The sequence below is a fragment of the Diachasma alloeum genome, unplaced genomic scaffold (assembly GCF_001412515.2).
Source record: "Diachasma alloeum isolate Michigan unplaced genomic scaffold, Dall2.0 Dall_scaffold_00308, whole genome shotgun sequence".
Taxonomy (NCBI): domain Eukaryota; kingdom Metazoa; phylum Arthropoda; class Insecta; order Hymenoptera; family Braconidae; genus Diachasma; species Diachasma alloeum.
The window spans coordinates 1,163,761-1,187,069 of NW_021680447.1; the positions used below are offsets into that span (position 1 = coordinate 1,163,761).

At 39.3% G+C, this 23,309-nt stretch overlaps 1 protein-coding gene across 2 annotated transcripts in view; it reads right to left on the reverse strand.

Annotated features, from left to right (window-relative positions):
• Nucleotides 1–22,689, reverse strand: part of LOC107039836 — a 42,883-nt gene extending 20,194 nt beyond the window's left edge. The window contains exons 1-7 of one of the 2 annotated variants that reach the window (XM_015259663.1): nucleotides 22,642–22,689; nucleotides 18,331–18,410; nucleotides 17,875–18,098; nucleotides 8,496–16,506; nucleotides 7,419–7,626; nucleotides 7,095–7,235; nucleotides 2,266–3,835 (exon numbers count right to left, since the gene is read on the reverse strand). In XM_015259663.1, the coding sequence (XP_015115149.1) occupies nucleotides 2,266–3,835; nucleotides 7,095–7,235; nucleotides 7,419–7,626; nucleotides 8,496–16,506; nucleotides 17,875–18,098; nucleotides 18,331–18,393 (10,217 nt within the window). In that variant the 5' untranslated portion in view covers nucleotides 18,394–18,410; nucleotides 22,642–22,689. The remainder of the gene's footprint in view (nucleotides 1–2,265; nucleotides 3,836–7,094; nucleotides 7,236–7,418; nucleotides 7,627–8,495; nucleotides 16,507–17,874; nucleotides 18,099–18,330; nucleotides 18,411–22,641) is intronic. The other variant, XM_029126220.1, reaches the window with a different exon arrangement.
• Nucleotides 22,690–23,309: the final 620 nt, after the last annotated feature.

A 23,309-nucleotide genomic window follows, 5' to 3' on the forward strand; every position in this document is an offset into this window, starting at 1 on the left:
TGCTAGAGCCTCTAAACATGACAAACGAACGCCCACCTGACATTTTTAATACACTCACACCATGAATTTAAAGTGAATACTGCACAAAGAATGAATGTCATCCAGAATTTATTTCTCGTCAATAACTTATGATTATAAATTTCCTGTCACCGACTGATAGAACTCAATAGTTAATTAGTTAATTCAATACTCCGGCCCGAAGAGACTCTAAAAAAAATCACGTATTTAAATGTGACGAACATTCTCTTACGAGGATCGGAGGAAGACTGATTTATCGGAGTATTTTCTAAACGTCAGTTGACTAAAACGAGAAGAAACAAGAATATTTCTGCAGCTGTCCCCTCCGAATTTTCTTGGAATTGAAAATTCGCAGAAATAATCCAAATAAATATCTCTCATACTTGGAGTATTAGTGTTTTGTGTGTTTTTGTTTTCCTTTCTATGTACCAATACATGAGTAGAGGTCGTTTTATCTGAGAAAAATGATGCATTGATGAGCATTCAGAGGACGTCGAGCGTCCCACCCATCTTCGCGCGTCGCGCATCCTCCCGCGCCCACCTGGTGGACCATATTTCAGCAACGGATTGATGGATTTTGATTTAAAAAAATGATAATTATTTATTACACAAAAAGGAACAACTTTTGTCATGAACATTTTCTTCTATTTGCCAATGTTTCCCATAAAAAAAAAATCATCAAAAAAACCACTTAATTTGTTTATAACTATTAATTGCACGCACTTACATAATAAATACCACCGGATTCGGATTTCTCATACCCGAAAACATAAGAAAACACCTCAAAACCTTACCGCACTAGAAGTGCACACGGGAAGGGGGTATTGCGTGTGGACTAAGACTAAATATTAGAGACAATAAGTTCTTTAGGAGATATTGCGCCGGAAAGAAAAGTTGTTTTTAGCGTATGCTCGGGTGAAGCCTGAGATGAAAAGTATTAACGTTACGCGACAGTTTTACTACGGTCGTTCGGTTTGTGAGAGTTTCTTGGGTGACTGAGGGTGGCCTGTGTGACGAACGTTGAGGTCATTTTTTGGAACAAAGGGTGTATTGTTTAAGACTGAATACGAGTGAGAAAATATTTTCAAAATAAAGAAGAAAAAGAGTCTTTGCCCGAATGAGAGAATAAAGAGAGAGTTAGTTGTACACTGAGAGAAAAATATGATTCTTCTGACTATATTCCATCACCATCGAATTATAGTCAATAAGTCCTCAACAATTTTTCATGGGTTACGGTCACTATGACCGGAGAAGTAATTACTACAATGGAATGTAGTCATTGCAACTATTTTATAGTTCTCCTCACGATAGATTTGTCGTGGTTACTTTTGCACTTTGGTTAGTTTAACTGCATTTTGATTTGCGAATATTACGCTTGTGAAGTTACTATAATGTTATGTACCGCATACAAAAAAAAATCGTATCATTCACCAAAAGTGCCACAACGATGTATTTTTCCAATTCGATTTTAACTCAAACTAACGTTCATTTATTCCATCAAATAAATATCCTGTGTCCTCATGATTATGCCCCCACATTAATAAAAAAATTGCAGGTGGCTGTACCTTCGATACAGCTGTAATTGTACGTGGATGCGTCCATGGTATTTCCTTCTTTCTCGAATTTCCTAGAAACTTCATGCATTCCCTCGAATTTTCGGGAAACTCTTTGAATTCAGTAGCGAAGTGGCAAAACGGTTTAAGTTGATTTTGACTATTTGCCACTTTTCAATGAATATTCCCGAATTCAAGGGAGATAGCGAAATTTTTGTTACAACCTTTTTTTGTAGAGTCGATTGAGAGCTATAACAAATGTAATTATAAAAATTTCGCTATCTCTCTTAGATTTGGAAATATTCCTCAAAAACTCAAATGGGAGATAGCTCCTAGAATTTCCTCGAAATTTCTATAATTTTCTAGAATGCCGACAGATGGCGCTGCCCATAAAGATCGTTGCCCAAAATGACCCCCCATATTGAAACCCTAGACATCTCCACGTCAAAACCGAATGTTCAAAAAAAGGAATCCCCTGCTGAAGGTTATTACAACGCCACTAATTATCCCCGAACGCCGTCAAATGTCTCTCTCCCAATTAAGCCCGCAAATTCGACGATTGAGAATCCCCAACCCCCAGTAAAGTCCGCCCGAATCTCCAAAATATACTTGATATCCTCAAAGCACATAAACCCAATCTTTTAATCCGACTTAAATTAAACTCTTCATTAAAAGTAAATTCAAAGGTACTTACCTCTTTTCAATGTATTCATGAAAAGTGGAAACTATCCAATCGAGAGTTGGTCGCCCCGGCAGCGTTTGAAAGAGTCCTTCCACCGCCTTGGAAACTCCGTGACAAACTTGTTGGCCCTCTTCGCAGTCACAAGTGCCCGTGTCATTCGGCTGAATTTGCCAAGCGCCCGCATAATCACCACCGAATTTATCATGAAGCTGTGATGACACCCGTTGCAGAAATAAATCACTACTATTATCAATACTGTAAAAATAAGTCACATGAGTATCATAAAGCTTGGGATTGAGATCGAGAGGTGGTTCATCACTGGACGGTGGTCTTATCAGTGAGAATCCCATGGCTATGGCGACAAAAATCGTCGGCAAAAGTAGAGTGGCAAGTGGAGCTCTCCAGTCCCTCGCAAAATGCCACATTCTCTTCATCAACAACGCCTTAGCCTGCCTCCACGGCGATGGCTTCAGTATCGTCTCCGTTATTATAGACTCAGTATCATCAAATATATTTACATTAACCGAAGCCCTACTATTTACACTAGCCAAACTTCCGCCGATAGCCGAACTCCCGTGCTCAGCTTTACCACAAAGATTCAGGAAAACCCTCTCTAATGTATCACAGTCCAACGAAATTCTCGAGAATCCCAAGCTCGTCTTATTCTCCTCCAGCTTTTTAATCACTCCAGCAATGTCATTAGCGATACCGTGTTTACCCTGGAAAGGAAGCCTCACCCTTACTTCAGAACCCAAGGAATCCACATTCGCATTAGGAGCTACAGTCTCCACGAGTTTCTGCAAGCGCTGACGCTCGGCGTATCGATTCGAGTCTGGAGTTGGAAACGATAGGTTCAACCAGTAGCCCTGTCCGTAAGTTGTTTTCAAGCTCAGGGGTGATCCCGTGCATAGAATCTTGCCCTTGTGCATGACTACGACGGTATCGCTCAGCATGTCAGCTTCGTCTAGGTGATGGGTTGACAGGAGAACTGTCCTGTTGTATCTGTGCTGATCAATCAGGTGCCAGATGCGTCTTCTCGCTGCTGGATCCACCCCAGCACCGGGTTCGTCAAGGATCACAAGCTTTGGGGCGCCCAGGAAAGCCAGTGCTACGCACAGACGTCTCTTGGTCCCGCCTGAGAGCCTCGACACTGGCTCGTGCTCTTGTTTTCCCAGTTCCAGAGATGCCAGCATGGAATTAACGTCTTTCAGCATTTCCTCGTCACTCAATGGCCGCTTGAGCTTGGCGTAGAAAATCATGTGCTCACGCGGGGTCAGGGTGTCGATGAGGACATTGTCCTGGGGACAAACGCCGATGTCTGGTTTAGTGCCTTCCTCACCGTCCAGGTATATTTCACCGCATGTGGGGGCTATCATGCCAGTCAACATCTTTATTATTGTGGTTTTGCCCGCTCCGTTGCGACCGAGGAGACCAGTCACTTCACCTTTGCAGAGTTTTAGGGTGAAGTCGTCTACTGCGATTACTTCACCTGGCTCTGTGTCGTAAATCTTTCGTACACCTTCGAATCTCACACCGACTTGCTTCTCGCTTACTGCCATTGTCGTCGCGTCATTGTCCTCATCTGTGGATTGAAGGAGCGAGTGTCAAGGGAATGGTAATGGGTGTTTTATGGGGAGAGCGAGGGAATAATGCTTCACGGTGAGGCGGCTGAATTTTTGCTTCGGTTTTTACTTATTTCAGTGGAAGTGGGTGAAACTCGGCACGGAGAACAAAGTTGGAGAAAAATTATCAAACAAGTCTAGTAATCGGGGAGCAAGCTCGATTTCCAGGACTTTTGCAACTTAAATAGGAGAAAAAGTGGGAGATTAATAGTGAATTTTACTCTGGTGTCTCGAGAAAATTTATTAAACGTGAGGATGGTTTATACCGAAACTGTGGAATTTAACGTGTATCAAAAATAAAAAATTCAGTAGCGAAGCGGTCAAACGGTTTAAGTCAGTTTTGTCCAGTGATAGACATATCAATCAATCATAATTACCGTTAAATGATGAAGTTGTCAATTTTTAACATAAACCTTAGAATTTTAAATATTGAATTAAGCATCAATTTGTATACATTTTAATTTCGAAATATTTTATCGACCAATAATTTAGGTAGGAAGATTGACGATTATTTGGATAATTCGATTATCCAAATCAAGTCCCTAAATTTAGAATTAGCTTGTTAACTAAAAAAATTACATTTCAATATTATCAAATATTTTATTCGCCATCAATCGGAAAATTTAGTTAATAAATTTTATAAATTAAAATGATGAAGTTAAATGATGAAGTTGTCAATTTTTAACATAAACCTTAGAATTTTAAATATTGAATTAACCATCAATTTGTATACATTTTAATTTCGAAATATTTTATCGACCAATAATTTAGGTAGGAAGATTGACGATTATTTGGATAATTCGATTATCCAAATCAAGTCCCTAAATTTAGAATTAGCTTGTTAACTAAAAAAATTACATTTCAATATTATCAAATATTTTATTCGCCATCAATCGGAAAATTTAGTTAATAAATTTTATAATATTTTAAATTTGTTAAATATAGTTAAACAATATTAGGAGATAATCCCTTTTTAATATTGTCAAAATCTAATATTATTACCCATCCCTGGTTTTGTCTTTAGTTGAGTTTTCCAGAAATATTTGCGAATTTAAGGGAGATAGCGAAATTTTCATAATAACCTTTTTTATAGAGCGAATTGAGTGCTACTAAAAAGGTTATGAGAAAATTTTCGCCATCTCCCTTAGATTTCGAGATATTCGCTGAAAACGGGCCAATAGCCAAAATCGACTTAAACCGTTTAACCACTTCACTACTGAATTATCTCAGTGAACGTGAATAGCTCCAATTTTTCGTATAATTTTTCTGTAACGGAGAATAATTTTTGCATCCATAGATGTATTTTTTTACCGAGAAAATCATAAGATATCCGCTAAAATCCATTATTTTTTCACTGAATTACATTTCGCTCCACAATTACCATTCGTATATTAAAATTTGTCACGATTTTTGAGATGATTTTTATCCAACTTTTCTCTCCGTGTGTGTCAGGAAACTCTTTACACAATTATGACTATAATGTTTCAATAATGTCGTCGATGTAAAATTTCTGTTCGCCCCTAGGGGATCTCTGTATCTCTGGGGATAATAAAACGCATTCTATCTAGCTATCTAAAAGGTTTTATACGCACGAAAAAAAGTAATAGAAAAACCTAACGAATTCGCTCAAAGATTCTGTTGAAATATTCAATAGAAAATGTCAATAGAATTCGATTCTTCTATAAAATTCCCTCGACTCAAATTTTCTAAGATTTTTTAATTCTCCTTTCCTTTTCTTCTGATGAAAATCTGTGTTTTGGGTAGTTGATTTTTCATGAATCTCGGCATTTTTCAATATCAAACACATTTTATTTACGACTTCAATGTTCATCCACTCAAAATAATAATTTTTTTATACCTAAAACAAAAACGAAAAAACGAGTAAATCAAAAAAAAATAATTTTCCTAGGATCTAGTGGAGATAATCGAAAAAAATAGTAAGTTTTATTTAATGAAATCTAACGAACATTTTGAAGAGAAAAAGTTTAAATCGGATGACAATTACGGTGTGAACAAAATTTTAAAGCCAAAAACACGAAATACTATGATTTCACTTGACGTAAACGCTGTTTTGAGGGGGTAAAATGGGTTGGGTTTGTATACCAGAAATCGCTTGATAGCCACATTCATCAACCCAAGACTCAAATGTCCCTTAGGAAATCATGTCAAAGAAATTGATGTACTGGTGCGATTTCACGTCTGACCATGATGGGGGCATGACCCCTTAATCCAAGTTCAGTAGTAACAGAATGCCTTACACATGTGCAATTTTTTAATTGTTCTGCGGTCCATAATTGACAGTTTTTAAAAGCCAAAATGCTTCAGTCTCTTCACTACTAGATCGTGCAGTGCATTAAGTTTTTCGGTTAATGAAAATCAACAACTATAGGAAAAAATTCAATTCAAAATTCTACACTGGCGATTCTTTATCCTGACGTTTTCTCTAACTGATCTGCTCTGTTGGCTTATTTTATACTCGTTAATACCACTATAGTATGATGTAATATAGTATTTAACACCCCATTGGTTTTTACTCTTTTTTATTTTTCATTAAGAATTTAAATCTTTAATAAATCAAAGAAGGAAATTCGGGAGAATTACGACGATAAATTTCAATACGAAAAGACCGAACAGATTAACAGAGAATTCAAAATCCATAGATTTTTCGCAAATAAATCTTTCACTTGAAAAAACAAAAATATGAAAATCCATTGAAATTTTCTGTTGAATTTTCCCATTCGGCGACAACTAAATTTCATGTTTAAAGCCCTTATTTCGCTCTAAAAAAATGCAATTCAACCCTTCTCCACTCGCCTGGGATGTATAGCGCACTCCAGTCGTTGTTGAATTTTTTACCTCTTTCTCATTAATTGGAACGAAAACGTCGAGATGAATATTATTCTTCGAACCTTCAGCTATTCAGTCACATTTTTCCTATGAAATTTATGAAATCCATGTGAATGACGGAGGATTGAATAATGTCTCTAGGGCATCGTGATTATTCACGAAACTAAGCAAATGTTATTTCTCATGTTTTTTTCAAAATTCAGAGGATACATCGTTGAATGTTACGAATTCATTCCGTTTGTCATTACTTGATTAATGATCGACCGGTAGCCAAAATGTTATATATAAATGAAACACAAATATTTGCGAATAAATTGCTTACATGCCAATTAAAACACGTAAATGATCGTGACGTGCAGTTAATAATGATACCTTGATAAGTTGTCGAATTGTGCAGTACATCATTAGTGAAATACAGGCTGTTGACGAATGCAAGGTAGCTAGGCCGGCCGAATAGTGCACGTGGATCGGACCACCATAAGCTACGGGATCGTAAACCTGGTGAACCTTTTCCTGAAAATTTTTATTCACTGTTTTCCTTGCGCCAAGTTAAGTGCTCAACGAAGTAATCTTAATGGAAGTGTAGTAGGATTAATGAATGAAGACATTTTTGTGGAAACATTCACCAGGAGGAAAAGTCGTTTTAAGTGCCACAGCTGGATTGAGGAGATGACGGGGAGTTTCTCGGTGTTTTACCTGAGTTGGTGTATCTGACTATTGCGTAGCCGATTGCTGCGTAGAGGCAGCCATCAAGTGCTAGCATTGTGAGGATCAGACCGAGGGACATGGGGTCCCCGGGGCTCGGTTCCTCCCAGATGTGCTTCCACCTTATGCCTGTTCCTTGGACCTCGCGGCGGACTGTGTACAAACAGCCGTAGCAAAAACTTGTCGACATACTGAGGCACTGGAAAATCGTGGATTGTCGGAAGAATTTTTAATCGACTCCAATATTTTTACGCAGAGAGAAAAAAATTTTCTAGCTTTGAAGGAAAATTGGTTGATTTCAGATCCCCACACTGACAAAAACAAAGGTTTTCAAGAAATACGTCTTTACTTATATCAAGAAACTTCTGGTTTGAAAATTTTCAAGAGTAAAATATCTTGCACCATGAAAATAAAAACTTTCGCCAAGTAATTTTGTACTTGCCCCAAACACGAGGACAATTTTTTGATGATGAGAAAACGATTTCTCAAACCAAGTAAAATTGAATCAATTCATTTAATAGTTTTTTAGCCTCAATTCTAAAATATCTTGATGAAAAAACCACTTGAATTGATTTGAGAACTAGTTTTCTTGATATGAACAAATTGTCCTCCTCTTTCGGACAAGTATAAAATTTCTTGGCGTAAGATTTTTTTTTTTAGTGTGCACTTGGTACTTTTAAAACTACGAATTTCTTGATACGAGTAAAGAAGTAAATACTTCTCAAAAACACTTGCCTTCTCAGTGCATAGTGATAGAATTTAATAGGCAAGATTTTAAGGATATCCAAGTACTTTGGCAATTTTTTTCTCCAGTGAAATGCTTTTCTACTTTTATAGTCGAACATCAGAGCTTTCATTTGAGCCCCATTTGATCCTGAGCTTCCAGAAATTGTACAGTGATTTTATTATTTAAACTTTTGCAGGTCTGAATTTGAATATCGATATTAAACCGTTAGAAAACATTTCAAAACGCTAAAAATAATTTGCAATAACGGAAATAATTTTTCACTTAGATGAATAAAACATTTTTTTCTCTCTGTAATACCGCTAAAAATCAATAAAACTCACGAGTATCAAATTGTACGCAAGTCCCATAGTGGCCTCCATAGCAATAACAATGACATACGGCATATAAGTAAGCAGAAACATAACGACAGTAGTCACCGCTGCCAAACTAGCAGATCTAAACATGGTCGAGATCATGTAGCAAAACGTAACGATAGCAAAAACGTAATCGAGAAAGAGAATCATAATTAGCCCTGGGTCTGAGAGCGGTAGAATTTTTCCAGCCACGAGAATTATGCAAATTGACGTTACGACAATCGTCAACTCAATTGTCGTGGTAATGAACCAAGCGAGAGTATTCCTCCAGGGTTTTAATCCCATTACACTCATTACCATCGAGTTCTGTGATTCTCTCTCCCAAACCATGTATCGAACGGCCGAGCCGACGCACATCATCATAGCGAAGAAAAAGCAAGTGATTAGACCCTGAGATTCGTACAGAGTTCTCTGAAATGGTGCATATTTCCAGCATGGATAGGGCATCTGTTGTGACACTGTTTTCCAATTCTGCTCCTTGCCCGATTTAACTTCTATTATAGCGCGATCAATAGAGTCCTGAAGTTGTACAAAGCCACGTAGATACCTCAAATCCTCGATAAATGAGCCTTCGGGTCCAGGCACCCAAAATTGATTTTTCAATCTCTTTGTCGAGGGTACGTAATCCACGTCCATCCGTATTTTATATGTTACGTCGTGCTCCAAACTTTCACCCCCCAGAGATCTTCTTGATAGTTTCTCGTTGTCGAGAAAAACTACCCCAGCGAGAAATTCATTTGTATCAGTGAGTTTACGTGCCTCAACTTCGAGCTCCTCCTCACTGGTAAATCCAATCATTCTGTCAATGAGAATACAGTCCACTAGATTATTCAACATTCCAATCATTGTGACTAATTTATCTGATTTCTTCAACTTCCAGGCTAACTCGCCCAAATCAAAATTCGATAAATCACCCTGGACGCGTCCCCCACTCATCGATTGAACCGCTATTTTCATGACTTTAGAGGCCATAATCTCCTTCAAATCGTTCAGATTGTCCCCCATATCCGTTAAATTAGCTACGGCAATTAACGTTGTTTCAATGCTCGACATGAATTGCCCGAATATTTCCATTTCACGGAATGTTTGATTTGCAAGGCTCATTACTTTATTTATCACTGGTGAGGCAGGCGCGTAGAGGATTCTCCCCCGGAGAAGCGGCTTAACGTACGACCACACTATTTTTCCCCCCGTCATGCTCAAGAAGCTTTTGTAAGTGTCGCGACAAAAATCGGTTGGCAACGAATCCAATTCCCTCTGATCCACGGTTTTCTTCGTGTCCTCGATTTGAGTAATTATCCGATAAAATTCACCGCTGTCTGAGATCAACTGTCTCCCGCACATAAGTTCACTGGCATCCTGCAGGAATTTACCGCTAGTGAGCTCCGAGGAATCTTCAGTTTCCATAGTTTCGGATTGTTGAGCCGAAAAATCTGACGACATCTTATCCTTGAAGAGGGGCATGAGCTCACCCACAACTCCGAGATTATCGAATATCATGTTTCCCTCGGCTTCCGACAAGTTCGCGTTTTTCAAGATGTTCTTTACGTTTGCGCTCATCAAGTTCTTGAAGACGTAATCAAAATTAATGTTCTTGATTAGTGTTATTGCCAGGTTCTGGGTCACCGATGGGTCCAGGGAGCAGAGGATCCGACTGACTTCTTCCGCGGATGTGCGAGAAGCCTCGAAGTCCAACATTTCCTTCAATTTATCTGTGGAACAAACTGTGTCGGTCAAGCTCATAGCTGACCGCTCCTTCATAAACACCGAGAGCATGTCCACCTTGGTCTCACTCAGAATGTCCACAAGGTCATCCGAAAACTTGATATCGTTAACCAGAAACTTTCGGAGGACACTCCAATCCTGGAACATTTTGGCGACCGAATATTTCATATCCAATAGCCCCAAATTCTTGAATATCTCCATTGACTCGAAGGCATCAACGATGGAATTTAGATCTCGGATCACTTGGGGACTCTCGAGAAATGGCTCGACGTCCTCAACGATGTCCTTGAGTGCAGCAAAGAGTTTATCAATAGTTTGGTCTTTAACAAGATAGACGACCCCGTCGGCGACGTCAGGCACTCCTAGGACATTTGATACATCTTGAAAGTCAATTTTACTGGCAACTTCCAGAAGACTTCCACTTTCTTCCAGTGCCAGCATCAAATGCTCGAGAATCTGTTGCACCCAGGTTAGGCTCCATGTAGCACTCGTTCGCCATGACACAATTTCGCGGTTTATCAAATCAAAGTTAAGATGATTTACCAAAAGTTCGGAGATGTCCAGAGTTGATGGGTAACCGGCAGCTTTCGGATCGTAATTAAGGAGCTTATGAGCTCCCCTCGAGTTGAGGAAATCGTTAAAAGTTGTCGCATTTCCGCAGTTCTTTTGGCGTTTACAGAGGGAATTATTCCTCTCGCCGAACAATAAATTCACGTTTAATGAAGCATTTGGTAGGAGTTTCTCTACTTCACTAATACTTGAGTTCTGCACAATGTCTTTTAGGGGCTTCCAGATGGGAATGAACTTCTCAGCTATTCGGGTGTAATTAAGGAGCGCCTCGTGGTTGTCCGTCGTGTCTATGATTTTCACATTTTGCTTGATCCCGTCAAGAGCTCCGACCAGAATCTTCATGTAGATTGCTGGTGAGAAGGTCTTCACACCTTCCACTGCGCTCATCAGACACGACTCCAGCTTCTTATCACCCCCGGGATTCTTATAATCCATGATGATGTCCGTAATGTAGTGCAAACTATCCTGAATGGCAATCATGAAGCTCTCAACATTGAACTTCTTCGTCATAAATTCGTAATTCTTTATCATCCCAATCGTCTTCTTCCAGTACAACTGCTGATCCATCATGTCCTGCAGCTCAGCGACCTTCGTCCTTTTGTAGTTACACAGAATATCCGAATATATACGATGACGGCTCAACTGTGAATTTAAAATCTCCACGACACGAGTGTCGCAGAACGAACACGAGTTCTTAAACTCCGGAGAAGATGATAATATGTTTTTAAGAATTTTCACCGACTTGGAGACTATAGTGTGGGACAATGACCTTAAATCTCTCTCCTGAAATTGCTTTTTAAAGTCGATTAAAGTGCCTTCGCGGAATGAAATCCACCAGGAGGGTACTTTTGGGGGTTTATTACCGTCGCAGACAGATCGCAAAAGTGTGGATTGAAAGTGTTCCAGAGTATCCATAAAGTATGTCTCGTTCAATGTAACTCTTATCCACGTGTTGCCATCGCTATTTTTTATGTTTATATCGTCTAGGATATTTCCGCGTAGTGTTATATTGACAATACCGAGGGGCTTGAAGTCATTCATGCTAGAGTTGGTGTCCCTGAGGATGACTTTCTGACAGAAATTCGTGATGCTCGTTAGAATGCCCTTCTTCCGGACGTAAGACGGCGCGATGAGGTACCTTTCGATATCACAGAGGTTCACCTGACCCGCAATAAACTTATCGAAATAGTCGGTGAGTCTCTCCGAACTTATGAACGTCTCCAAAACCGTGATGACCAAATTTGGCGAGTCCTCGATTAAACTCAGAACTGATTTCACTTTAGTGTTTTCAAACGTCGTCCGCAACTTTTGCCAGATATCACCACCTGATATTACGTCCATCCAGGAGTCCGCGAGCTGCATTATTTGTCGGACAGCGTTTAGCGGATGATCTTGAAACATATTGTGGATTCTGCTCAGATCGATGTCTGAGAACGTTTGGACTGAGAAGTTATACTCCAAGGGGACCAGTTCCACCATCATTTTGTGGACCCACGACTGCTCCGCCTCGTAGATTAACTTTCTCGAGTCATTCGAAAGGTTCCTCAATGTCGTGAAGTTCAAAATGCTGGACTGAAAAGTCAATTTTCGAGAGGAATTCGCGTTGGCGTTCCACAGGGCCTCGATGAATTTCATCAAAGACTTCGATAGAGGATCGATTTTTTCTAATGAAGACCTCTTCCCCGAGATGATATTCAAATACTCTTCACTGGTTGCACTTCTCACCAACTGACGAGGGTCGTACGTGCATAGGTGATCGAGAAATTCTGTATTGTTCGCCTCCCTCCAGAAGTTAGCATCGAATCGCTGATAGCACATAGCGCGCCTGAGTTCCTTAAAAGGAATCAAGGCATTATCGGATGCGTTGAGTGTCGCGAGAGTTGCGGCTAATGAGAGGGTCTCGGCGGGTCGAGTCTCTATAAATTTAACGAGCTGATGAACGTCCCCGGGCCTGACCATGTCCCACAGGTGCAGTACATTGCCCTCTAATTTGTTCTCCTTCAGCACGAAAGCTGCATTTTTCAATGCCTCGGATAAACCTTCAACAATGAGTCGATAAATTGTCCAACCACTCTCCGGCTGCTTTGTTTGTGACTTGGATGTTAATACTCGGGGGACTTGGAGTATATCCTTCAGAGTATTAATAGCACCATTGAGGTACTGTTTATCGACGGGCGGATCGATAACCATTTTCCTATCAACAGCAGCTTCGGTAATTACCGCAAAGTCATGAATACTGTGGGCTAAAGTGAAGAAATAACTTCTGTAGTCAGACACGGGTCTACCCCAGTACGCAGTCTCCTCGAGGTAAAGATCGAAGAATGCGTTGAAATAGAGGGTATCATGATCGCAAGTGAAATTCTTTAGATTTAAGTACTCCTCGTCCGTCAATCCCACTTTATAATCTATGAACCATGAAAATAGTTTTTCACACGTTACACCTTCCCCATTCTCCACGGCTTTATGTATCTGATGGTCTAGTTCAGGATCGGATATGCCGTAAACCACTGTCGCTAAAATGTAGGGTAGACGCTGGTGCACTATAGACACTACACTCTTCCTCGTGAATCCAAGTAGAGTGAGAATGTTCAAACTTTGAGCATTAGTTTCCACGGGTTTTTCCAGTATCTCCAAGCCAAGATGAACGAGATCGTGAAGTACTTTGGAGCTGAATTTAGCGATAACGAGAATATCATCAATTCCTCGCGCTTTAGCAGTTGACATCCACGCTTCTCTAGCTGTTAAATTGCTCTGAAATGTCGGAATATTCTTGTCAATCTCGAGATCAATAAAGTCCAAAAATGTTTTCGCCTTCTCTTGGAATTTTGGAATCTCCTGCAGGATAACGTCTCCCTCCGTAATCCTTTTAACTTCGGGGAAAAATTTGTTGACGAGTCCACGGAATCTTATGTAGCCCGCTGTCCAATTGAACGCTGGCACTTGGCCAGGACCATCGCGGTCGAATATTTTAGAGGTCCTCATGAATGTTGGATGCTCACTCCACTCTCTGATGAAGGGGACGGGATTGCAGGCGATTTTTTCAATCTGGCGGAGCAGTTGTTGGGTGCCGGGACGGAGTTCCAGGGCTTCGCCGAGACTCTGTTTGTAGGAGCAAGGCCAGTTTGGCTCGTTTACCACGTGGTCGTTGATCGTTGTGAGGATGTGGACGGGGTTTTTCTGGCTGAAGATGTCGATAAGGTCCAGAGTTATGGAGGGAAGATTCCTGAGAGCTGTTTCCAGCAGAAGGTCAGTCTCTGGCATGTCGCTGAGACCTTGCGATGCGTTCCCAGGGTCATTCATGCCCAAGACGTCATCCAAAATTTTCTCGATCTTGTCGGTTACTGCGGAGACGGACCACGCCACTGCCTGCAGACTCTTCCAACCTGCTCGCTCCTGAATCCTGAACAGCGGACTTTCGGCTAGGTCGAACAGTCGACAGAGCAGCCCGACGATGACCTCTGCTCCGTGCTCGGGGGTCAGGCGTGTTGTCCACGCTTCAGTGAAATCCCTCTTCAATTTATCCAGATTTCTGAAGTAGTAGTCATTCTCGTCATCAAACTGCACCAGGGAATCCACGTACCCGTAGATCTCGACGATTTTTCCGTTGAATAGTGTCCAGTTAAAGGGCTTGCGGTCTCTGAACGTCATTTGTCGCAGCTCAACTGCTGTTATATTTATCTCGAGCTCCTTCTGCACGGCTCGGGCTAATCGACAGACGAGCCCCTTCAACAACGACGCGTTCCCACGCTCCGGGTAATTGATCAGCTGAGGGGCGCTTGAAGGGACGCAATATCCTCGCGTGAAGTTTGAGTACTCGAGAATGTCCAGGGTTTTATTCCGATCCGAAACAGTCAAATAGAAGGACTCTAATAATTCTGATTCATGCTCGCGAACCTGATTTATCCAACTTGTCGGGTTCTCACGAAGATCATCCAGGATTACGTCCGCTATTATATCCATATTCTCCAGATCTGGCTTGATTCGCGCGTACGAGATGCTTCGCTGTCCCACCAGTTTCGCAATGCTCAGGTGGTACACCAGGATGTCCTTCCTCCCTTCCGCCGAAGTCTCTTGGAAAATCTCCAGCCACTTTTCCGTTAATCCGAAATCACTCCAGTCGATCTTCTTCAGGGGTACGTGCGCCAGGTAATTTATGAGAAGCTTTATGCTTTTAACGGACGATGTCGCATTGGATTTCTCTATGGAGATTGGTCGGTTGAAGGCCATCATCACGAATGTCTCCAATGTGTTCTCGATAATCTTCTGGAATGTTTGGAACTCGAAGGCGTTGTAGACTTCAGTTATGAATTTCTTCCCCTCGTCCGAGCAGATTAACTCGTACTCTCGTGAAGGCTTCGTGGGAACGTTGAGTTTGAGGATTTCTTTGAAATTCTTCTCCGTGCATATCACATCTATCGGTGGAGTCTTTGCTGTACTCTCGATGAATTTCTCCGTCTGCCACAGGTGTGAGAACGTTTGAATGAGGTTTCGATAGACTTCGGGGTTCACTTCGGTCAAAATTCGGTTGACGAGGCTCTCGTGGCTCTTTGATATTCTGAACATTCTTTCCTGAAGCTCTTCGTGGATGATCGCCACGTGATGGACCATACGCACGACGCTCTCCATCATGGAGTTGAGGTAAGTCATCGTGTTAATGATCTTGTCGGAGAAGACGTTCCTCAAGCCGTCGAAAACATCAGCTGCTAGATTAGTGTCGTCAGCGTGATGATCCAACAGTCGTTTCATTAGTTTCACACCGTCCTCGAGAACTCGGTAAGTCCCATCGAGTATTTTTGTCACATCCTCTAAATTTAAAAGTTGATGGGGAAACGCTTGTACACTTTCACCGAAATCTTGGGAAAGTTCAAAGGGACTGGCTTCTTCGCGCGCGGTTGTGTTTCTCTCAACTACTTCTTTGATTATTTCGAGGAGTGAATTCAACTTGGATAAGCCGGAGCGTGCTACCGGCCAATTGCGATCGCCCGCGAAGACTGGATCTAGGACTTCAATGGTTCGGTTTATGAAGTTCAGGTCGATTTTTTTGAAGTTGAGGGTTCTGAACAGGGAGAGGAAGTTGGGGATCCACTCGCGAAGTTTGAGGTACTCGGGGACATGTTTGATTACTGTTTCTAGGTTTAGGACTGTTGTTATGGCTCTCGTGACGTCAGTGATGAAGTCGTAGTCACGGAATTTTGCCATAACTCGGCTGACGATCTCGAGGAGACCCGCGAAATCCAGGTGATCGGTAAGTTTTTCAAGTATTAGCGGCACTTGGGTGGAGTTGAGGTGACAGAGAGCGCTCGATATCTCGAGGAGGTTCTCCTCTCTCGGGACGATGAGGAATTCCTTCAGGCTGGATGGGTTGCAAACAACACCGTCGATGTTCGATGAGCCAAAGGATTCGATGAGATAATACAGTTTTATTGAGGTATCAAAGAGATCATCTAGGAGGTTCTCTCTGACACCCGGCAACTGCTTCATCAAAGAGCTCTTCAGAACTTGGTGATTGTTGAATAAATCCCCCAGTCGTAAGCCACGATCAAACAACTGCTTAATTTCTGGCTTTGTGAGAATTTCCGCCATTGATCGGAGAAACTTCACGCTCTGGGGCAGGCTTTTCACTGCTGATAGGATCGTTTGGTTCGGAAGGAGGGATTGAAATTCCATCATGAGTGGTCCGAGTCTGGTTGTGAAAAAAATAAGGTGGTGTCAGTAGAAATATTAGGGTGGGAGTCGTGTTCTATTGGAATAGGAAATTGCGAATTCTTAAATAGTACAGCTTAAAATTAATATCAAATTATTTTAACAAGATTAGTTAATTTAATTGATTTAAATTAACCGCATAAGCTTCAAATAAGCAAATTAATAATATTAAAATAAAATTACTGGAATTGTACCTCATGAAAGGCATAAGAATCTAAAATTGTCGAGCAAACTAAGGATATTAGTCCAATTGTAATCTCATATTTTCTAGTGAAGAAATTGAAGTTCAACAGACATTAACAACTCATTATCAATACATAAAAATTGAAGAAAAAAAACCATCAGTCGTAAATTACCCGAAGTGATCTTAATTGTTCGCTCAGAGCATCGCTGAATCAATACAAGCGTATTGTTATCAATTTTTTAAACCATGACTAATTCCATTTTGATGACTATTTTTTGGGTGATCGTTGAAAAATAGATTTTTCGAAAAATATCGATATTTTTTGGAGCTATTAAAGTCTAATTTCATTAAAAAAATTGAAGAAAATTTCGAAAAAAATCGCATATTCAGACTTTTTAGACCACATTCAGTTCTCTGTGTCACTGGAAATTTAATAAAGCGTACCCTAACACAAAAAATTGGAAACTTAAATTTGAGCGATTATAAAGCTTCTATTCGGAAGCAAAAATGGAAAATAAAGATGAGTGAGAGATTATGTGTCAGTAAATGAATTCAATAGAAAAAGAAAAAAAGTTCCTGAAAATTAGTGACAATACTCTGAAAATGTGATGATGTCCCTCAAAATTAGTGACTGTGTCACCGGAAATTCGTAACAAAATCCTTGAATTTCAGAATTTTATCCCAGGGATGGCCATCAGTCCTTCGATTCTTCCATATTAAAAGAATTTGCGACTTACATTGATCAAGGTTTAAATATACGAATCGAAATTAAAAAAATTGTAAACTAATCGATAATCTAAATTTCCAATTGATGATGAATTAAACATGTAATAATATGAAACTGTAAATTTTCTATTAAGTAAATAATACGAAATATCGTATCCAAATAATCCTCAATCTTCCTAACTAAATTACTGATTAATAAATAATTCGGAATTTGAATCCAAAATGATGATTACTTCAATAATAAAAAATTAAGAGTGATCTTAATGAATTGACGACTTAATAATTTAACTGTAATTATAATTTACGGAGATGGCCATCCCTGTTTTGCGCCCACTAAATTTTCCAATCGCGAACTCCTGAAAATTAGTGACCTGTTCCTGCAAATCAGTAGAACATTCCTGAAAATAAACTCCTTTTCTCCGTGAATGAACCACAAACCTCGCATTTTGGTACGACGGAACCTCCTCATAATTATCGAGAGGATCACAGGGGTTGCCAACGCTGCAGATATAACTCTGCACGAAAGGCAGTAGGCCATCACGTGGCATAAGCCTCGCTGGAAATTGGCAGGTGGGATTGTACTCGGGCTCCACATTGTCGCGGACAACATACAACAGCATAAATATCACGACGGGCCAGAGAAATACGAGACCAAGGATTGCCTGTGGAACATTAGAAATATTTAATAGCCTCGTCAAATTGCCCGTTGTACTGGTGGGAATCATCAGAGTGATTAGCGATATGTTTGATCATTGTTAGTATTATCGCCAAGGTCTGAGTAATTTCATCTTTTCTCGTCGCTCATTTTAATCCCGTAGACGTGAATTATGAAGGAACTGCATTCGATCATTCGGAAAAAAGAGACGTGGAGAAAAATAATGGAAGGGAACTCACCGGTCGCCGCTTCCGGACTACATAATTCTTCCAGAGGAGGAGGCCGAGCTGGTCGGCCCCCATTTCTCAAACATGAACCCCTAAAATCCAAAAATTCCTTTAGTACAGACTCGCTTCATTGTTTATTATGCATTAAACGGGAAGTACATAATTCCTGGGTTTTTTTCTAAGTTCACGTGCATTTTTCATTCTTAACTATGTTTACATCAGTTTCGGGGAGATGTATATGCAGAAGTTAATGCGGAGTTTTTCTCAAAAAATAAAATGATAAATTCCGTGGTTAATATTTCTCATTCACTTCCGCATAATTCGAATGAGATAACTAAAAATATACAGGGGTATATAATTTTCATTAGTAGAGGCTCACATGCATTTTTTATACATAGTACGAGGAGTGTAAATTATTCTCGGTTTTTAAATTAATTTTGCGTGCGTTTTTCATTTCCGCGAAGTGAAAGTAAGTCCTTAACTTAGTTTTCGAGGAATATCTCTGAATCTAAGGGAGATAGAGAAATTTTTGTAATAACCTTTTTTGTAGAGCGAATTGATGCCTATAAAAAAGGTCATGACAAAAATGGTGCTATCTCACTTAGATTTCGAGATATTCATTGAAAACTAACTAATAGGCACATCGACTTTACGTTTTACTATTGCTTTGCTTCGGATTTTTAAATACGTTTACATCACTGTTGGAGGGATGTATATGCAGGAGTTAATGCGGCTTTTCCGCAATTTTCCATCTGCCGTGGCTGAATATGAATGCAAATGTGGGGAAATTACGTAACATTATATGGGCTACTTATTAAACATGAATGTTTCTAATTAGAAAATTACATTAATCTCAACTCACGTTATTGGTGATCATAGGCACTATATATATTGTATATTATATGGATATTAGGGATTTTCAATCATCAAATTTGGTTATCCAATTGGGTAAGAAAAATTGGAGAGAATTAAGTGTCATTCACGTCAAATTTTACAACAGTTGCACATTTTTTTTCTTTACAGATTCTCTTCGTATAAATAAATGATTGAAATTGTTCATACTTTCGTAAACATTATTTTTGTTGACACGGCTAAATTGATTGTGCATAAATAGTTTATGAAAAAATCTCGTATTCTTAAAAAATTTTCAATATTTCCTTGCAAAAATTGAAATTGTCCGATTTTTCTATGGATTTTCCTCGTAAAGTCCTGTTCCTTATTCTTGTTAAAATTTTGAAATGGTTTTACGCACGAACAATTTTAATAGAAAAACTCAGTGAATTCACTAGACAATTCTATTGGAATTTTATTCAACTTATTTATTATTCTACTTTTATTATAGAAATTACCCTCACGTTCAGTAAATTTTCCCAGGCCAACGGAGAAAAATTCACTATTCGTCTCGCACGTTTTCCCCGACGTAGGGTGAAAAAGTACTGAAAGTCGAGTTCACGCCACGATTACTTGGCTTGTTCGGTAATTTTCCAACTATTTTCTCCGTGTGGAAGTTCAGATATTCTTACTACAGATATTGGTAAACATTCCATCACAAAAAAGTACTAGAGAACTTAAACATCCTCAACTTACACTGTGAGAAATTTTTAGAAATTTCACGGAAAATATGGTAAGAATTCTCATGGGAGTGACACTGAATCCGATGTAGGGGAAAAAAGGTTAAGAAATTTCACATCCTGACTAAATTGTCAACGGAACATGAATGTTTAGAAAGAAAATGCCATGAATTTTCAATCTTTCGGGGCAAAAAGGTATTTTATTGATCTCTGATCATTCAAACAGAAAATCAATGAAATATTTTATTTTTCAATGACGAAATTTCCTGAAATTTCAGTGGAAATTAAGCATGATAAAAATTTTCGGAATTTGACGCGGAAAATTCAGACGAAAATTTTTAACAGTGTACATTTAACAATTTATATCCCCATTAGTTTCATTCATCAAAACAATATTGAATAGTTTCTCCCTCAACCAATTATTCATTTTTAAAAATGAGTAACAAATGAGGAGAATCGTAATTTTACTAGTATTTCATAACATCTAAAATTCTATCACTCCATAAAAATGCAGTTGAATCCAGTAAACAAGACATTGTACAAGCTCTGTGAAATCTTTCACTCCATTCTCCCCAACTTTACCCCCAACTTTTGTATTCATAACACCTCGGGTACTTGAAAATTTCACCTTCATTTCACGTCTCTGTGATTTCCTGCGGGATAACGATTTGCAAACACAACAACTCCCATTGAATCTCGTAAATTCTCCCTCGTTATGTTTTTAATAAACGACATTTGTTTTTCCCAGCTCAAAAGCTATTCAATTATCAAACAAGTTATTTTGTCACAGTGGTGCAGGGAGAAAAATTTTTGATAAAAATTACCCTACCGTTCTATAAAGATGTATCATAAGTCATCGTTTCCTCATTTCTGTCCCGAAATATAGTAAGAATTAATATATGATGATCAAATTTTATTCTACCTTAGAGAAATTTTATCCTATCGCATAATAAATTTTACCCTTCCAGTCCAATAATTTTTATGTAGATAACAACGAAAATTCTAGAACGGTTGGTAAATTTTACCCTACCGGTACAGTAATTTTTCCTCTACCGCCACGGTAATTTTTATTTTTATCAGGATGAAATTTCTCTAACGTAAAATCAAATTTGATCATCATACATTAATTTTTACTAAATTTCGGGATAGAAATGAAGAAACGATGACTCATGATAGACTTTTCTACAGCGGTAGGATAATTTCTATCAAAAAAATTTCTCTCCGTGTGCCACGCGAATACGCAACCGGAAATATTTCCCGCTTTTCCGTCGGATGGGGATTGGAGAAATGCAATGAAATGCTCAATGACATCACTTCAATGCTCAATTTATTAACATGTCATGAAGCGTGAAACTTTCACTGCTGTAATGTTACTGTGGAATCGGGTGACTCTTGACAATTCCCGGCGTTTGAACAGACCCAACAGTCAAACGACTCGACGACAGTGTGTCAACTTTCGTAAGCGGTGCACAACATACCACAAATTGCGTGACTCCAAATTCAATTGATCCGATGATCGAACTGTATCATCAGACCTCTGTAATGTGTGTCGTACGCTTTTCGTTGGATAAATTCGTGGAACATTATTCGGGGTACTTGGTTAATTATTGTTATTCCTAGCATATTCAATTAGTATTTTGATTCCTGAGTAGAGAAGACCGGGGCAAAATGAGACGCCAGTGAAATTTGAGTTTTTATTATATAAATGATTGATTTTTCTACAGTTACTGATGAATACCCCGTTGTTAGTAGGGAAGAGTGGGGCAAAATGAAATATGGGGTAAAATGAAACAGTCAAAAAAACGACTATTTAACGCAATTGAAAGAAAAAAAAATTTTTTTTAATATTTTTTTTATCAACTTTTTTTAATTCTTGGGAATATTAATTGACGAGAATAATAATTTTCCATTCAGTAGAATAGAAAATTATTGAGAAGTTTTGACGGGCGAAGATTTTGTCGATAGATTAATTGAAAAGAAAACGCAACAGTAAAATCCAAAGTCCTGAGCAAGACCCAGGGGGAGATCCAGAGGGAAAAAGGAAAATGAATCAAAACTTCTATTGAACTTCTGTTGAATGGAAAAAAAGTTGACAAAAAAAAATTTAATAAAGAAATTTATTTTTGTTTGAATTGCGTCAAACATTCGTTTTTTACTGTTTCATTTCACTTCTGGGGATATTTTCGATGATCACTACAAAAATTAAATTTTTATGAAAGATATTAAATTTCCTTCTATCAAGTTGGTTAATTTCCCTCAAGTCAATCTGTTCATTTCGTTTTACAGTTTTTCCGCAGAGAGAACTCACAATGAAACTGAAAGTACCGGAACATTCGCCAGCGGAAGATGCAGTATACGAGATTTTTAAGGGTCTGACAGTCAAACAATGCGTACAAATGTTTTTTAAGTGCGACAGAGTTTACACATGCCTCAAAAACACTTGTACACCTCTAAATTTGCCGTAGTCAACTGCTCCACTGACGAACCATCCGCATTTCCGTTTCTAAACCCACAAGTGAATGTAAAATCACAGCACGTGGGGCGGCAATTCATTGATTCCAGCGTTCCCCAAATTAAAAATAATTCAAAACACCCAACAATTGATCGTATTCAAGCCGTCTTCCCACAAGGAACTCATTGGTGGAGTTCACAGTCCAAGGTCACGAATCTGCATAACTACAATCCAAAGAACACGGGAATCCGATGGCCGCGCGAATCCACTCATTAACATTGCAATTAAATAAACTCTCACCTGAGGGCCTATAAAAAATTATCCTGCACCAGCAAATGGAGCATTCTCGTTGAACCACCGGCACTGACGAGCCCAATAATTGCAGCAGGGCAAAAAAAATAATTGAAAAGGATATTTGCAAATGTTCTTTCCTTGCTTCACCTCGAGTCCCACTCACTATCCATTCATTTATGTAACTACAATTTTTTTCCCCATTTTTTTAAACTAAATAATTGTCCTCACAATTCAATGTACACGCTTTATCACACAGTTGTTCCTTTCAAGCAAGCCAACGTTTTGTATATTCTGTGCGTGGATTGGTGCAGCCGGTTGGACGGTTCGTGCACGACTGTTAGTGCCCTGACCGCAGGCAAACATCAGAAAACTCAAGCAGTCCGGTATCAAAGGACCACATGGACTAGCAGAACAGACCCAACACTCGACACAACACAACTTTCCCGATGTATTCTTCAGCCATCCCATATCCATGACCCACTCACCCACACACACACCGCCTTTCTCCAACTGTGTAGCAGTTGGTGAAAAAATCCCCCAACTTTTTAATCTACGAATCCAGTAATTTTGATGCATTAATCAATCGATGACTGCGATTGATTGATCTTCGCGCTCTTTCCATTACTTGGTCGCTGGAATATGCGGCAAAACAATGGAAACAGGAGGCGGTGTTT